Consider the following 14,338-nt stretch of genomic DNA (forward strand, 5'->3'; position numbering starts at 1 on the left):
TCATCGTAATGAGAACCAGATGGGGTCGAATGATATTCGTGATTACAGACACTTATCCGCATTTAACGGAGCAGATTTGGACGAAACGGCCACATGAGCCAATTTCTGGCGTCGCGCCGCCAGCGGCCCGAATGCCAAAATGGATCTTCCAGGAACCTGCGACAAACTCCAAAACCAGTATATTAAATTAAATGACATCCATCCAATTCTCCACCCGCTGGGAGTTTTTCCCCCTTTTCTTCACTGAAGCAGTTTTAGATAAAAGATCATTTCCAGTCGGAGGACATTGGTGCGTTTGTCCGATTGTCGGTGCCGTTGGGGGGTAAGAAGTGGGTGAAGTGGAGGACGGATGAGTCGGCCGACGGGGCGGGACCTCAGACGAGGGAGAGGACATCTGATGAGTGCGAATGAATGAATGTGTCCACTCTATTCAGAATGTGATGCATGATTCATTTGTGTCCGCCGCGTTCTGCTGAGTGACAGCTTCTTCCACGAAGCCAAGAAGACTTTCACGAAGACCGGCGCGCTGCGTCGTCCAACCAATCGATCCCAGCGGCGTCAATCAGCCGCCCGAGCAGCCGGCGTCCCGGCGATGAGGCCTTCGTGGATGGACGCTCTGACCCGCAGTGAGTCGGATCTCAGGATGTGTGTCTGTGCGTGTGTGTGTGTGTGTGTGCGACCCCCGTCATAAATACACACAGCTGTTTGCTTGAAGGTTTTCAAATTGTTTTTCACACCTGAAGCTTCTTGCCGGTGAAGACGATATTCATCAATATGATTTATGACAAAGGGATAGAAGAGGAGCGAGGAGGGCGTGTGCGTGTGTGTGTGTCTGTGTGTGCTTGTGTGTGTGTGGAGACATAAATGGCAACTGAAGCAAACTACCCAGTTCAGATCTCCTGCTGAGGAAGATTAAAGCAATTTACTCCCGTGTCCCTCAAGCACACCTGACCTCTGACACACACACACACACACACGCATGCATGCACACACACACACACACACACACACACGGGCATTGGGGGGCAAAATGGGAGGAGGAGAAGGTTCAGACTAAAAGAACCAGTCAACCAGTTGACTCTCTGGCGCGCATGCATGTTTGCAGGTTCTGGTCCGGCCGAGGACGGACAGGTGTGTTATTCACCTGTGTTCCAGTGGCGTTGCTGTTGTTTCCCTATTGCGTGCGTGAACATCTGGACTGAAGGCTTCCCGGCTGCGGTGACTCTCTGCCGGTCTGCACGCCGCTCCTTGCTCAGACTCCCTCCGCACGTTGCTCACCGAGGCTTCATTTTTCACCTGGAATGATCCAAACAGAGCGACGCGCCGCGCGGGTCCATTATTTCGGCGGCGTTTCATGATGACGGTGCGCGTTCTCCCGCATATGCCTTCTCCGTCGTCCATCACTTTTATTGTTTGCTCAAAGGACGTCTGCTCTTCGCCGCCACAGCAACGGAGGCCCAATTCGAACGGGCTGTGTTTCTCCGTTAAAAGCCACTGAAGAGAAACAGCGTTCTCTCTTAGTCAGCTTCCCTCTTCTTTTCTTCCCGAGGCTCTGATCTCCACACCCCGATGCCATGAAAAGAAAACCTTCAACGAGCTTTTTGAAACACGGTGAAAGATGTATTGAGCATTTGGGGGGGGGGGCGTCACCTTTCTCTTTCATCGGTCAAAGACGGACCAAATAACGCCATAAAGTGCAGGCGACAAAGGAGACGTGATTTATTATGTAACAAAGCGGCGAAATGGGACGGTGAGAGGTAATGAAAATGGACACAATAACAAGGAGACTCTTTCAATATGGTCTCATGCTGATTGAAATGAGAAACATTTATCAGTGAGAAAGAGGCGAGAGAGAGCGACGCAAAGCAGAACGCCGAGAAATCAACTTCAGTTTCAGAAGGAATCGATTTTTTTTTTGTTCTATAATACAGACGAATAATCATCCAGCATCAGAGCTGCAGAAGAACAAAGAGGCCGATGCTTCATGGTTCTTTTTGACGTATTGTCAAATGACGCCGTTGGGGCTCGCGGTCGCTACTCGTGCGTGAATATCTGAAAAAGACACGAAAGGAAGGGAAAGACCACTCGCATTTGGCTAAAGTGGGTTTTGATCACGAAAGCCCCGAGCGTTCAAACACGAGGCCCTGAAACGCGGCGCTCGGAAGCGACGCGTTTCAGCTGAATGAGGAGCAGCTTCCCGCCAAGTCAACGGGACCCGTTTCCCGCGTGACTGAGCGATCCGCTCCGATTGGGAGCGAGAGAAATGCGTTTCCCCTCAAACCTTCAATCGGTACGGGATCGTCTTTGACTGCGATTTTCATTTGAAATTCCAGCTCGCACATTTGGAAAAAAGGCGACCACGTCGTCGTGTCACGCCATCTGAACTCGGGCCAAACCGCCACTTCGTTTTTTTGCCGTGTTTTGGACACGTGACTCACTCGCTTATTGTTTCACAGACGCGCCTCGAATAACTCAACGCAACTCCCAGTGAGCACAGTTAATAGGACGCCAAGAGAAAAATAATACATAAAGACATGAAAATGCCAGACTTTAAAGTAAAGACCCGGTTTTAAGATGGAACATTTTAAGTTAGAAAGTGCTGTAGTTTTCTAAAAAAACGAGACACTAAAGTCACTGAATACAAGAGACCTTTTAGTCGAACTTTGCTCATCGTGCTCTCGCACACCAGGCTCCTTCCGCCTGTAAGTATCCACTTATAGATTTAAGCGTTCGCAGTTCTATATCTGTTCAAACTCATTGTGGAGTCAGAAAATGGACTCGTGTTAGCTGATCCGAGTTAACGAGTCAAAGGTTTTCTAAAACACCTTTGTGTTACTTTCCCACCATCGTGTCTCCAGGAACCCGTTTTACCATGATGACACACACGCACGCACACACACGCCCATCTGGCATTTCACCACGGTGACCTTTTGGTTTGGATGCAGAGAGACTGCGTTGGTAAAAAGGTCCGTGCTGACCGTTTTAAACCAATTCAGTTGATCCAGTTTTGCTTGTTTATTCTAAATTATCATTGACTCTTAATCGGCCATTCGAATAGTTTTCTTTAAAATGACGGCAAAAATGCCTAAAAATAATTCTTCCCAAATTAGTCCAATAAGCAAAAAATACATCGGGTAATATGTGTTACAGGCACTCTCTTGTTTGAATTATCAAAACATTTGTTATAAATGGCAAACAACATTTGAAAGAGGAACTCTTTTTATTTGATTTAATAAAGAAGAAAAGAAGATACATTTTCCCGTCAATCCAATCCTCTGCAAGTAACTAAAAATTATTAATTTTATGATCTCACACAGGAGCAATTCAAGATAAACACAACACCCCTCCCACCCCCCATGTAGTTAGTTAAGTTTAGTTGTCATGCTGCAGTGATGCATACATGTGTACCTGTCAGCACCGTGTGACCTCACACGTTTCAAATCCATTGAAAAAGAAGCCTGGTTGTGAAACACAGCGAGACATTTTAAACGCTTCCCGCTTCACAGACCAGCACATAGAGGGAAACCACCAGGAGACACAGTGGGAGGGAGTGGGAGAAATGGATCATACTTCCACCGCTACTGAACACGCTTCCATCAGGATATACTGGGAATGGTTGCTTGGTGCGTGGGGTTGGATTGGTTGTGGGTGCTGTGTTAGAACAGGCATAATAGAGGTCGCTGTTCACTCCGGGCGATGTGAAGGGAACGAAGCCCGGTTGGCTGGTACCGGTAACGTTGGAGATCCAGTTCTGGTACTGGGACACACGGGTGAAGACTCCAGGAGTATTGGGCCTGGCGCAGCCGTAGCCGAAGCCAAGGCTCCTGATTCCACTCTGGATCCAAATGGAACCATCTTTGGTCACCAACGGGCCCCCGGAGTCTCCCTGGGGAAAGAAATGGACGGTTGTTGGATTAAGTTTGTTTCTTCTTGTTCTCGGAAGCAGAAGTGGTATTCACCTGGCACGGCCCAGCACAGATCATGTTCTCTGTGAGTTGACCATAGGCGCATCTGCACTCATTGTTTCCAACGATTGGTACGTTCACTTGCTGCACGATCTCGGCTCCGAAAAGTGAACCTATTCAGAAATATTTCAAAAGATAACATTGGAAGTGCTTTGAAAAAAAAAACCCTTGTGGGAAGCATCATTTTGTGATAAAGGTGTGCAGTGTGAGCTCACCAGGTTGGGTGACCCAGCTGCTGACGCCGGTGTGGAAGGTGCTCCCCGCCGAGGCTAAGCACACCGGATATATGTAGTCGCTGAAGGCCACCGGAGACGACAGCTTCAGGAGACATATGTCGTTGTTGTTGGTCCAGGAGCTGTATGACGGATGACACACGGTCCGTTCGATTCTCAGAGTCACGTTCGGGCCTGAACGGTTTTGGCTTCCCAGCGAAACCGTCGCATTATTGATGAGCACGCTGCAAGAAGTAAAAGAATACTGGTTTGGCCTTCAGCAATCTACAAATGTTCTACAAATGAGGCAGTGCTTAAACAAAGACGCTGTATGTTATATATTAACGAAAGTTATGTCCTCACCTGTCCAGGCAGTGAGCAGCTGTCAGCACCCACTCATTGGTAATCAAGGATCCTGCACAGAAGGGACGGCCGTAAGTCTTTAAAATTGCAAACCAGGGCAAACTTCCTAGAGACGCATTTTGGCCTCCAAAGGTCCCGGTGTTCGGTAGAGACCGGAAGCAAGCTGCCAGAGAAAAGAGAACAAAAGAGGGTTTGGTACGCAAAGAGTCGGCTACATAGCTGAGGAATCGTGAAAGTTGAAGAACCTGTAGTGTTGCGTACCTGGAGCCTGTGAATGACACCCTGAAATTTAGAACAAAGAGAGAATGTAGTTGAGCAAACGTCTTGAGGGTGAGGCAGAGGATGATATGCACTTTTCAACACAACAATCTAGCAGGAAACTATTTTAGGCACTTTTTGAAAAGCGTGTTGGAAAAAATGGACAAAAAGCTGACTGGCTAGAGCTCATACTACAAGAGTCCGCTGCATGACATTCCCCTTCTCCCTTTCCCCGCATTTTCCGTCTACACGGCCAGTTTATTAAATAGATAAATTAAATGAAGGTACAAATGAATCATCTCTCCAATCATTTACTGTACCATGCTTTGTCAAATCTCTTAAGTGAACAATGACTACCGACCTCATCAGAAATCTTTGGGATGGAACTCAACAGCTGGTTAACCCGCTTGGATGTTGATTACGTGTTTGTTGGTTGTTGTCTAATACCACAACGTTTTCACGACACTGTGCACGTTCTACACTGTGCACGTTCTACACCGTGCTGGGGCGGAAAGGTCCCCGATTTGTTGAGCCCAAAAACCTGAATGCTATCATTGTGCTGTTCCTTCAACTGAGCATCTCCACATTACCAACTTGTATTAGTTGAATTAATCATAGTTTAAAATAGAGGCATATAATATATATATATATATATATATATATATATATATATATATATATATATATATATATATATATATATATATATATATATATAATATAAAGTGTTTTTCCAGATGAGCTTTCAGGTACTTTTGAGATTTTTGATTATTTTATAATATCTGTCATTTTGCCTGTTTTAGTAGATTAAATATTTCCTTTGTAAACCAAAAGACAAAAGTAAAATTCAGCGTCCAAGTTGTGTTATTTCGTCCCGGTTTTTGCCCTCATACAGCACACGGTTAAGAAGCAAATTGATATGGATTAGATGCTCATTACTTTGAAGAACATCGCTGAACTGTAGAGTGACCCCTTGCTGTGATGTTTTGCATATTCATTTAGTTTCAGGAGTAGCCAGATGAAGATGTTCTCCTAAATATACAACTTTAAAGACTGTCCCTTCAACTGAGCTGAAGAAGCATGATAGCCTTGCACTCCTCCCACTCGTTCTGTTAACAAAATTATGAGTAATATTGTGAAGAGAAGTGTCTTACCACTGGCCAAGAGGATGATCATCAGGGCTGAGCCACACAGAAACTGGTCGCGAGTCATCTTGACTGTGCCCCCTTCGCTTTGTCCACGCCGTTAAAAACCCTTTTGGGAACACGTGGGTCCGCCCACAGCGTCTTACTTTCCAACGGACCACCAACCCTGTTCTTCCCATCCACCGACTTCAACCAATAACCAAAGTGCTTTAAGAAGCAATACGTGGGGCCATAAGATAAGGCATCCAGTCAAACGTGTTTGACTTGTTGTCTGTTTTTCTGCTTCTATCGGAGGCTTTCTACCAATCCAGAATTGAATCTTCATTTTTTTAACCCCCGAAAAGTCTTTTCTATATTTTCCAACCTCCTCGAACCCCCTAGTCCTCCTCCCCCCTGCACACTTCTTCCAGGAGACTGGAAGGAAACTTTCCTCTTTCACCCCCTGTCTCCTAACCAAATTCTTACCCTGGTAACCTCTGCCCGTCCAACCACCTGCCCTCTTGACCCCATTCTATCACATCTTCTACAATCTATCGCTCCTGACCTTCTTCCTTTCTTCATCTGTTTCATCAACAACGCTCTTTTATCGGGCTGTTTTCCCAATTCTCTGAAGGAGGCGAGAGTTAACCCTCCCCTGAAGAAACCTACCCTCAACCCCTCTGAAGAAAACAACTACAGACCGGTCTCTCTTCTTCCCTTCTTGTCCAAAACGTGCAATCTTTAACCAACTCTCCTCCTATCTCACCGTAACAACCTCCTTGACCCCCACCAGTCAGGCTTCAAGGCCATTCCACAGAGACTGCTCTCCTTGCTGTCTCAGAGAAACTCCACACCGCTAGAGCCGCCTCTCTCTCCTCTGTCCTCAACCTTCTGGACCTCTGTGCTGCGTTGGACACAGTCAACCACTACTTCTCTTTCTGGGAAAAGATTCTCTGACCCAGGACTTGACGGTCAACTTTGGTAAATCCGTTTTAACTCCCACTTTGACCTCGCCGTGACACTCGACAGCCAACTCTCCCTGACTCCCAACATTACTGCGACAACACGATCCTGTAGATACACCTTCTACAACATCAGGAGAATACGTCCCCTTCTCATCCAGAATGCAGCAGCTCCACTGGTCTTTAACCTTCCTAAGTTCTCCCTCACTCCTCCACTCCGCTCTCTTCACTGGTACCGGCGGCTCATCCAGTTCTAAACATGGTGCTCACGTACCAGGCTGTGAATGGATGGGGTCCAGCTTCCATCCAGGACCTGGTCCAACCCGACATCCCGACCCGCACTCTCCGCTCTGCATGTGATAAACTGCTTGTTCCTCCTCACTGAGAGCAAAAGACTCGACTAGATCTCCACTCTTTGCTGTCCTGCTCCTAAGTGGTGGAAGGAGGTCTCTGAAGACATCAGGACCACAGAGAGCCTTCACATCTTCAGACTAAAGACACACCTCTTCAGACTCGACCTCCACTAACACACTAACTAACTGTAGCACTTACATTGGACTAAATGACATGTAATGTAATGTAAAAATGTAATGTCTGTGCTAAAGCACATTCCTTCTCTAGAAGAATTGAATTTACCATAATAAAAAACGTCAGGTAACAGGTTTTAGATGTCATAACTACTCTCTTATTGGAATCATCAAATCATCTGCTACATGGAGCAATAGCATATACCTCAACAAAATAATATTTATTTCATGATCTTACCACAAAACAGTTATTTACAAGTCAATAAAACATTCAACAAAGTGTCTCCAACGTAGCATCAATACAATGATCTGCAGGTTTATTAAATCAACTTTGTGATGATGTACAATAGCAATCAAAGAGTAAATCAACACAGTTGTGCGTGGATGCTACAACAAGAGACGTTTGTCATTCATTAGAAAAGGTCTTTCTGCCGTTGATAACCAGAGCTTTTCATTTTCATCACGGTGAGACATTTGAAACGGTGACTAGTTAACATGTTCCCGTTAGGCTTCACAGACCAGCACATAGGAGAAAACAACCAGGAGACACAGTGGGGTGAAGTGGGAGAAATGGATCATACTTTCACCACTGCCGAACACACTTCCATCAGGCTCTACTGTGAATGGTTCAGGCTCAGGGTCTACTATATCAGGCCCAAGTTTTTCTATGAATGGTTGGTCGGTGGTTGGGGTTGGATTGGTTGTGGGTGCTGTGTTAGAACAGGCATAATTGAGGTCGCTGTCCACTCCGGGCGATGTGTAGGTGACGAAGCCCGGTCGGCTGGTACCGGTAACGTTGGAGATCCAGTCCTGGTACTGGGACACACGGGTGTAGCCTCCAGGAGTATTGGGCCTGGCGCAGCCGTCACCGAAGCTCACGATTCCACTCTGGATCCAAATGAAACCATCTTTGGTCACCATCGGGCCCCCGGAGTCTCCCTGGGGAAAGAAATGGACGGTTGTTGGAATAAGTTTGTTCCTTGCAGTTTCAGAAGCTTTTTATGTAATCTTGCAGATATCAGGCATGTAAATTCAGATTTTTAGATTGTTTGGCACCCTTTGCAATGGATAATAAAAAGACAAAAAGTGGTGTTCACCTGACACGCGTCCTTCCCCCCCTCTCTGAGCCCAGCACAGATCATGTTATCTGTGAGTTCACGATAGGTGCATTTGCACTCATTGTTTCCAACAATTGGTACGTTCACTTCTTGCAGGATATCGGCTCCGGTAAATGAACCTATTCAGAGATAGATACAGTAATGCGTTGGCGTGCGCATGGGAACCAAATAATGTCACAGAGGTTCGCAAAATAAGACAAAAAAACTGAAGCATCATTTTGTGATAAAGGTGTGCAGTGTGGGCTCACCAGGTTGGGTGTCACCAAACCCAGTGACCCAGCTGCTGACCCCGGTGTGGAAGGTGCTCCCCGCCGAGGCTAAGCACACCGGATATATGTAGTTGCTGAAGGCCACCGGAGACGACAGCTTCAGGAGACATATGTCGTTGTCGTTGGTCGTGAAGTCGTATGACGGATGACACACGATGCTTGCGAGAGTCGTGCGCACTTCATTGAAGTTTATAACTGTCTGGTCTTGACGGCCCAGAAAAACCGTTGTGGTTAAGAGGTCATCTCTACAAGACAAGACAAGACAAGTAAAAGACAACATTTTACTGCATGTCTTGCCTTCAGCAAACAGACTCTCTGTTTTACTTTGTACTTCAGCCGGTCTTCAGTTGCGTGACTTGCTGTAGTTGTATTTAATTACAAAAGGTAGCAAACAACAGTTATGTCCTTACCTGCTAAGGCAGTGAGCAGCTGTCAGCACCCACTGATCATTAATTAGGGATCCTGCACAGGAGGGACGGCCGTCAGTCTCAATACTTGCAAACCAGGGCCAACTTCCCGGAGGCGCATTTTGGCCTCCAACAATTCTGGTGTTCTTTGGAGCCTGGCCGCAAGCTGCCAGATAGAGGAGAACAAAAGAGGGGTCAGCTCGGGGTCAGCTACATAGCTGAGAAATCGTGAATCGTGTCCCTCTCGGATGCTTACCTGGTATCAGTGAATGACATCCTGAAATTTAAAATAAAGAGAGAAAGAAGTTGAGCAAACCTCTTGAGGGTGACGCACACCTCATCACTTTGAGGAACATTACATTCTTTAGACACTTTGTAAAATCGCCTTACCTCCGCACAAGAGAACGATCATCCCGGCCAAAGCCCACAGAAACTGGAAGATAGCCATTCGAGCTGTGCCTCTTCCACCCGGTCCACGCCGTTAAATAGCCTCTTCGTTAAAGGCGGCTCCGCCTTTTTCATTAAACCATCATTAGGTTTTCCCCCTTCACTAACCTCCAAACAAAACAAAATTCCGGCTCTATGGAGGTGCCGTGAGGTAAAGCATGTCAAACACGGCTGTCACTGGCTTCCCGGTAGTTCTGCACTAACCACAAACTCTAATTACCTGAGAAGAACGCAGCCACCATAATGAGTGACTAGTGCATTTCCCCTTGTGCGCCTTTCTTCTTATCATTTCCAACTCCAACACTTTTGGATGCTTCTTGGTGTAATTAATGACAGAAGATAATAACTTTATACATCATACCGTCATGTCTTTAGTGGTGGAAAAAAAATCAAATCAAATATATTTAGTACCACTCTCTTTTCAACGAGTAACGATGTAAAAGGAGCAGTAAAGTATTTCAAATAGTCGGAAAGAGTACTAGGATTTAAAACTGAGTTATATTATCAAATATTACAAGTTGTTGTGGTTGTAAGCACAATAAAGCGTTAAGTCCATAACTCAACACATGATAACTAACAATCATGATTTACTGATTAAAAGTACCACATTTTTGATGATGATAGATGTGTTAGGATGAAAACTGGACAAACTGGACAACAGAAACAAGAATTAGGTTGGTGATATGTGTCATTTAGTGAATTGGCAGAGGATATTTGTTCCTTCCGTAGTTTCTAGCTGGAAAGATGACGTCACACGGCAGATGAACTGGTTCCAGTTTGTGCAACATTTACGTAACATGAGAGAGAACAGGAAGCTAGTGTAGTATTTGTCCATATTTGGGTATCCTTGAATCATCCAGCGTCTCTTCGACAGCTACGACGGGTGAACACAAAAGGAGGAATTAGTTTAACACAAGTCTTTTATGGAAGTTAGAAAAAAAAAAAATAACGACGTGCGATGAGACTCGGGACGGGTCCCCACCAGCGGCGATGCCAAATAGTTGTGGGGGGGAAAAGGTCCCTCCTCTTCTAGCACTTTTGCTCCAACCACCTTCCATCTTCAAACACAACCATCAGTTTGATCTGAACTACGCGTTTGTAAAGCTTTGTGAAATCGTCTTGAAATGTTGCGAGCGTCGCCCACGCAATCTGTCGACAGACCGACACAAACAGCCAAAACACACCTGTGCGAGTGGGTCGAGGTGACAATGCGTGACATGAGGGGACAATAACCTGGTAATGACGCTGCAGACCCACCTATTAATTAAAGGTTTATAATTGTGCAGGAACGCACACTGAATAGGATGATATTTTTATGAGTTAACAGCTGAGCTGATCTTCCTTTAGAAAGCTCGATGCTAAAATCAGACCCGGTTTAATGATTTGTACAAGTCAAACCGATTAGTCATCATTAGTCTTACAGAGCTTGAAGTGTTTTACAAAGGTCACTTGATATAAATCTATATGTATCCTTTGCCCAGGCAAAAACTGATGTGATAAAAGCCGTCCTCTTTCCCCTACTCCCAAGAAGGACCAGCGCTGCTGCCATAGACTCCACAATATTGAATATCTTGAAGGTGCAGTAGAAATGAGCGTCAGGGAGAGTCGGGCCCAAAGCAATAAACAAAACTATATATACTTTAAAAGCAACTAACCTCTCCCCCCAAATAAACAAAAGAAAATACCGGCACCGTACCAACCTCCCTATTGAGTAGACAAAGGGACACGAGATGAACAAACCCCTCCAACGACTGCAAGTAGCCCACATGTACAATCAGCACACCAGATCAGATGACCTGAGGATTAACGACACACTACGCTTTGTTAATCCTTTTCCTCCTCATGCCATCAACAGGTCAGCATTTCATTCAACCAATGACATCAGTTTATGATTGGATACGAATTGAAGCTGCATTCTCTGCAGTGACCAGCAGGGGGCGACTCCTCTGCTCCCATAGACGTCTATGAGGAAATGACTCTACTTCTCTGTAGTGACCAGCAGGGGGCGACTCCTCTGCTCCCATAGACGTCTATGAGAAAATGACTCTACTTCTCTGTAGTGACCAGCAGGGGGCGACTCCTCTGGTCCCATAGACGTCTATGAGGAAATGACTCTACTTCTCTGTAGTGACCAGCAGGGGGCGACTCCTCTGCTCCCATAGACGTCTATGAGGAAATGACTCTACTTCTCTGTAGTGACCAGCAGGGGGCGACTCCTCTGCTCCCATAGACGTCTATAAGGAAATTACTCTACTTCTCTGTAGTGACCAGCAGGGGGCGACTCCTCTGCTCCCATAGACGTCTATGAGGAAATGACTCTACTTCTCTGTAGTGACCAGCAGGGGGCGACTCCTCTGCTCCCATAGACGTCTATGAGGAAATGACTCTACTTCTCTGTAGTGACCAGCAGGGGGCGACTCCTCTGCTCCCATAGACGTCTATGAGGAAATGACTCTACTTCTCTGTAGTGACCAGCAGGGGGCGACTCCTCTGCTCCCATAGACGTCTATGAGAAAATGACTCTACTTCTCTCTTGATTTATTCCCTCAGTAAACATTGTAAACATGAGTTTATGGTCTCAGTCTTTAGTTTCAAGTCTTCCTCAGTACAGCATGATGTTCATTTTGTAGGTTATGGTCCATTTCGTGTTAAATAGACAATAAAGCAGAGGATGTTTTGGGGCGGGGCCAAAACACTGAGCTCCAGGCGTCAAAATGGGACTCCACAAACCGATCGGTGACGTCCACCTCATCTACACAGTCAATGCCAAGTACCAGGTGGCCTTAAATCTCCATTCATCACTGACAAAAAGGAGAATTCCAGTGAGGCCGCTTTCCCAAAATGGATAAACTGGTATAAGTCGTCGCAAAGGGGAAACGTTGATTCACGTTGATGAGAAAAGATTGACAGGCGGAGGCTGCGAGTGGTGATGAAATGGGTGATTGTGGAAGACATGCGGCAGCTGGACTGGTTGTAATGCCACCGATTAAGTGATGCAATCACGTGCAACCTCCTGATTCCTCCATATCAGAGTGACGGGCAGGGTTGTTGATTGGAGGGTGGCAGCGAGTGGGGAGAATCCCGCATGGTGGTCTGACTTTAGTTAACATTTTAATTAGGGATGTTCACAAAGAGGGCTTGACCGCTTTATCAAAATCCTTTGAATTGAAATAAATGTTTGCTTGACAATACACTCTACTGGCTTTGGAGAGACCCCTGACTTGCGCCCAAGTGGACATTTGTGGCTTTGAGCGAAACTACATTTGGTCCACACGTGCATTTAGTCGCGGTCGATTGTAACGGCGGCGATTAAGCGCTTGTAGGACAGAATTGGCAGGAGGAGACGGTTCATCTGCACGCACCACCCACCCTGCAGCGACACGGAGCCAGCCGGCAACAGGCAAAGCCTCGCCCTCGTTCCTTCTGGAGGAAAAGGCCAGAAGAATTTTAAATAACAAAGCTATCCATTCCATTCCGCTCCAAATATAATCTCTTGTGTGCGAAAACCCCCCCCAGAAAAAGATGCCGTTCGCCAAAATGCCAAACTTAATTCTGGCAAAGGGAAGTCTACTAACAAATGAGTGACAATCTACACTAAATATCTGCGACTGGATGCCAGCATCAGCATTAGTTAGTCTATGCATCGTCAATGTGAGCCTTTTAGCATGCCGACGGTAGCGTTCAAACACCAGCAGGCGGGTTGTGGACGGCAAACGCTCCGCTCTCTGTCGGTGAGGCACAAATGTATTCGTTAAGGTCGAGTGCTCGGTGAGATCACTCAGCGATACTTATTACCTTGATCAATACGCAGCGATGAAATGGCAGTCTGCTATAATCGAGTCTCACAGGCGAGTAGCTCCATGTCCTCGGTGCTGATGGAGCACGTGGAGCTGACAAAAGGCTGAATTTACACATTATTGTAGTGAACTTTATATATAATGACCCAGCGGCGTTTGTTGAACAAACTCCCAGAAAGCTGCAGGTCTGCTGAGCCGCCCCCCCCCCATGACCCATAACAAAACCACCCAGTCTGCTATATATAAATATAACTGGAATAACTGGAATCAGACGTGTTAAAATGATCCTGTCCCTCACACTCGTAGCAGCGTTCGGTTGCTTTATCCTCGTCAAAGTGAAGACGTATGCAACCAAAGACATTTTCCTCGACTCGCCTGAGCAGTGAGTCTATTTTGAACTGATCACGGTCACCACGCATCCTCTTGTCCTCGAAGCCGTCAGACGTTCGGTGGCGGTCTGGCGATTCCTCGCTGGTGCAACGCTAAGCACAAACACGCTGCGTGTTTTTAGCCCTTAGCGTGTATTTTCCATTCGACATTTGTTTCGGTCGGCTTCTCTGTGAGACGCCTTTAACTATCTGCCAGTGCTGGTTGGAGAAGCCATTCGTTTCACAGCGCGCTTCATCAGCACCCATCAAACAGGGGAATTAAAATGGATGATGTGAAATATTACAAATCAACGTCCGCCTCAGAGACAATTTGTTGGAGCTGTGAGCCGTCCTCAAGCCATTTAATGTGAGCCGGATTAGGAGCTAACAGGCTACGTCACGCCGATTAGCACTACGGAGGGAGGAAAAACCTGCTGGGTGTGTGTCTGTGTGTGTCTCGCTCGAAGGTCTGAGTCAATGAGGGGATGGAAAAAGACAAAGGACATGAATGAGACGGGTAA

At 46.3% G+C, this 14,338-nt stretch overlaps 2 protein-coding genes across 2 annotated transcripts; both read right to left on the minus strand.

Moving 5' to 3' along the window:
- Positions 1-3,201: 3,201 nt before the first annotated feature.
- LOC120822426 (chymotrypsin-like protease CTRL-1) lies at positions 3,202-6,135 on the minus strand. The gene is made up of 6 exons (XM_078106116.1): positions 5,953-6,135; positions 4,802-4,822; positions 4,541-4,703; positions 4,181-4,422; positions 3,960-4,078; positions 3,202-3,886 (listed from the first exon to the last, which is right to left on the minus strand). The coding sequence occupies exons 1-6, from the start codon at positions 6,008-6,010 to the stop codon at positions 3,485-3,487; spliced, it is 1,005 nt and encodes a 334-aa protein (XP_077962242.1). The 5' UTR covers positions 6,011-6,135; the 3' UTR covers positions 3,202-3,484.
- Positions 6,136-7,613: 1,478 nt separating this feature from the next.
- On the minus strand, positions 7,614-9,732 carry LOC120821367 (serine protease 27). The gene is made up of 6 exons (XM_040179819.2): positions 9,596-9,732; positions 9,462-9,482; positions 9,209-9,371; positions 8,778-9,043; positions 8,509-8,648; positions 7,614-8,350 (listed from the first exon to the last, which is right to left on the minus strand). The coding sequence occupies exons 1-6, from the start codon at positions 9,651-9,653 to the stop codon at positions 7,916-7,918; spliced, it is 1,083 nt and encodes a 360-aa protein (XP_040035753.2). The 5' UTR covers positions 9,654-9,732; the 3' UTR covers positions 7,614-7,915.
- Positions 9,733-14,338: the final 4,606 nt, after the last annotated feature.

The sequence above is a fragment of the Gasterosteus aculeatus genome, chromosome 7 (assembly GCF_964276395.1).
Source record: "Gasterosteus aculeatus chromosome 7, fGasAcu3.hap1.1, whole genome shotgun sequence".
Classification (NCBI taxonomy): Eukaryota; Metazoa; Chordata; class Actinopteri; order Perciformes; family Gasterosteidae; genus Gasterosteus; species Gasterosteus aculeatus.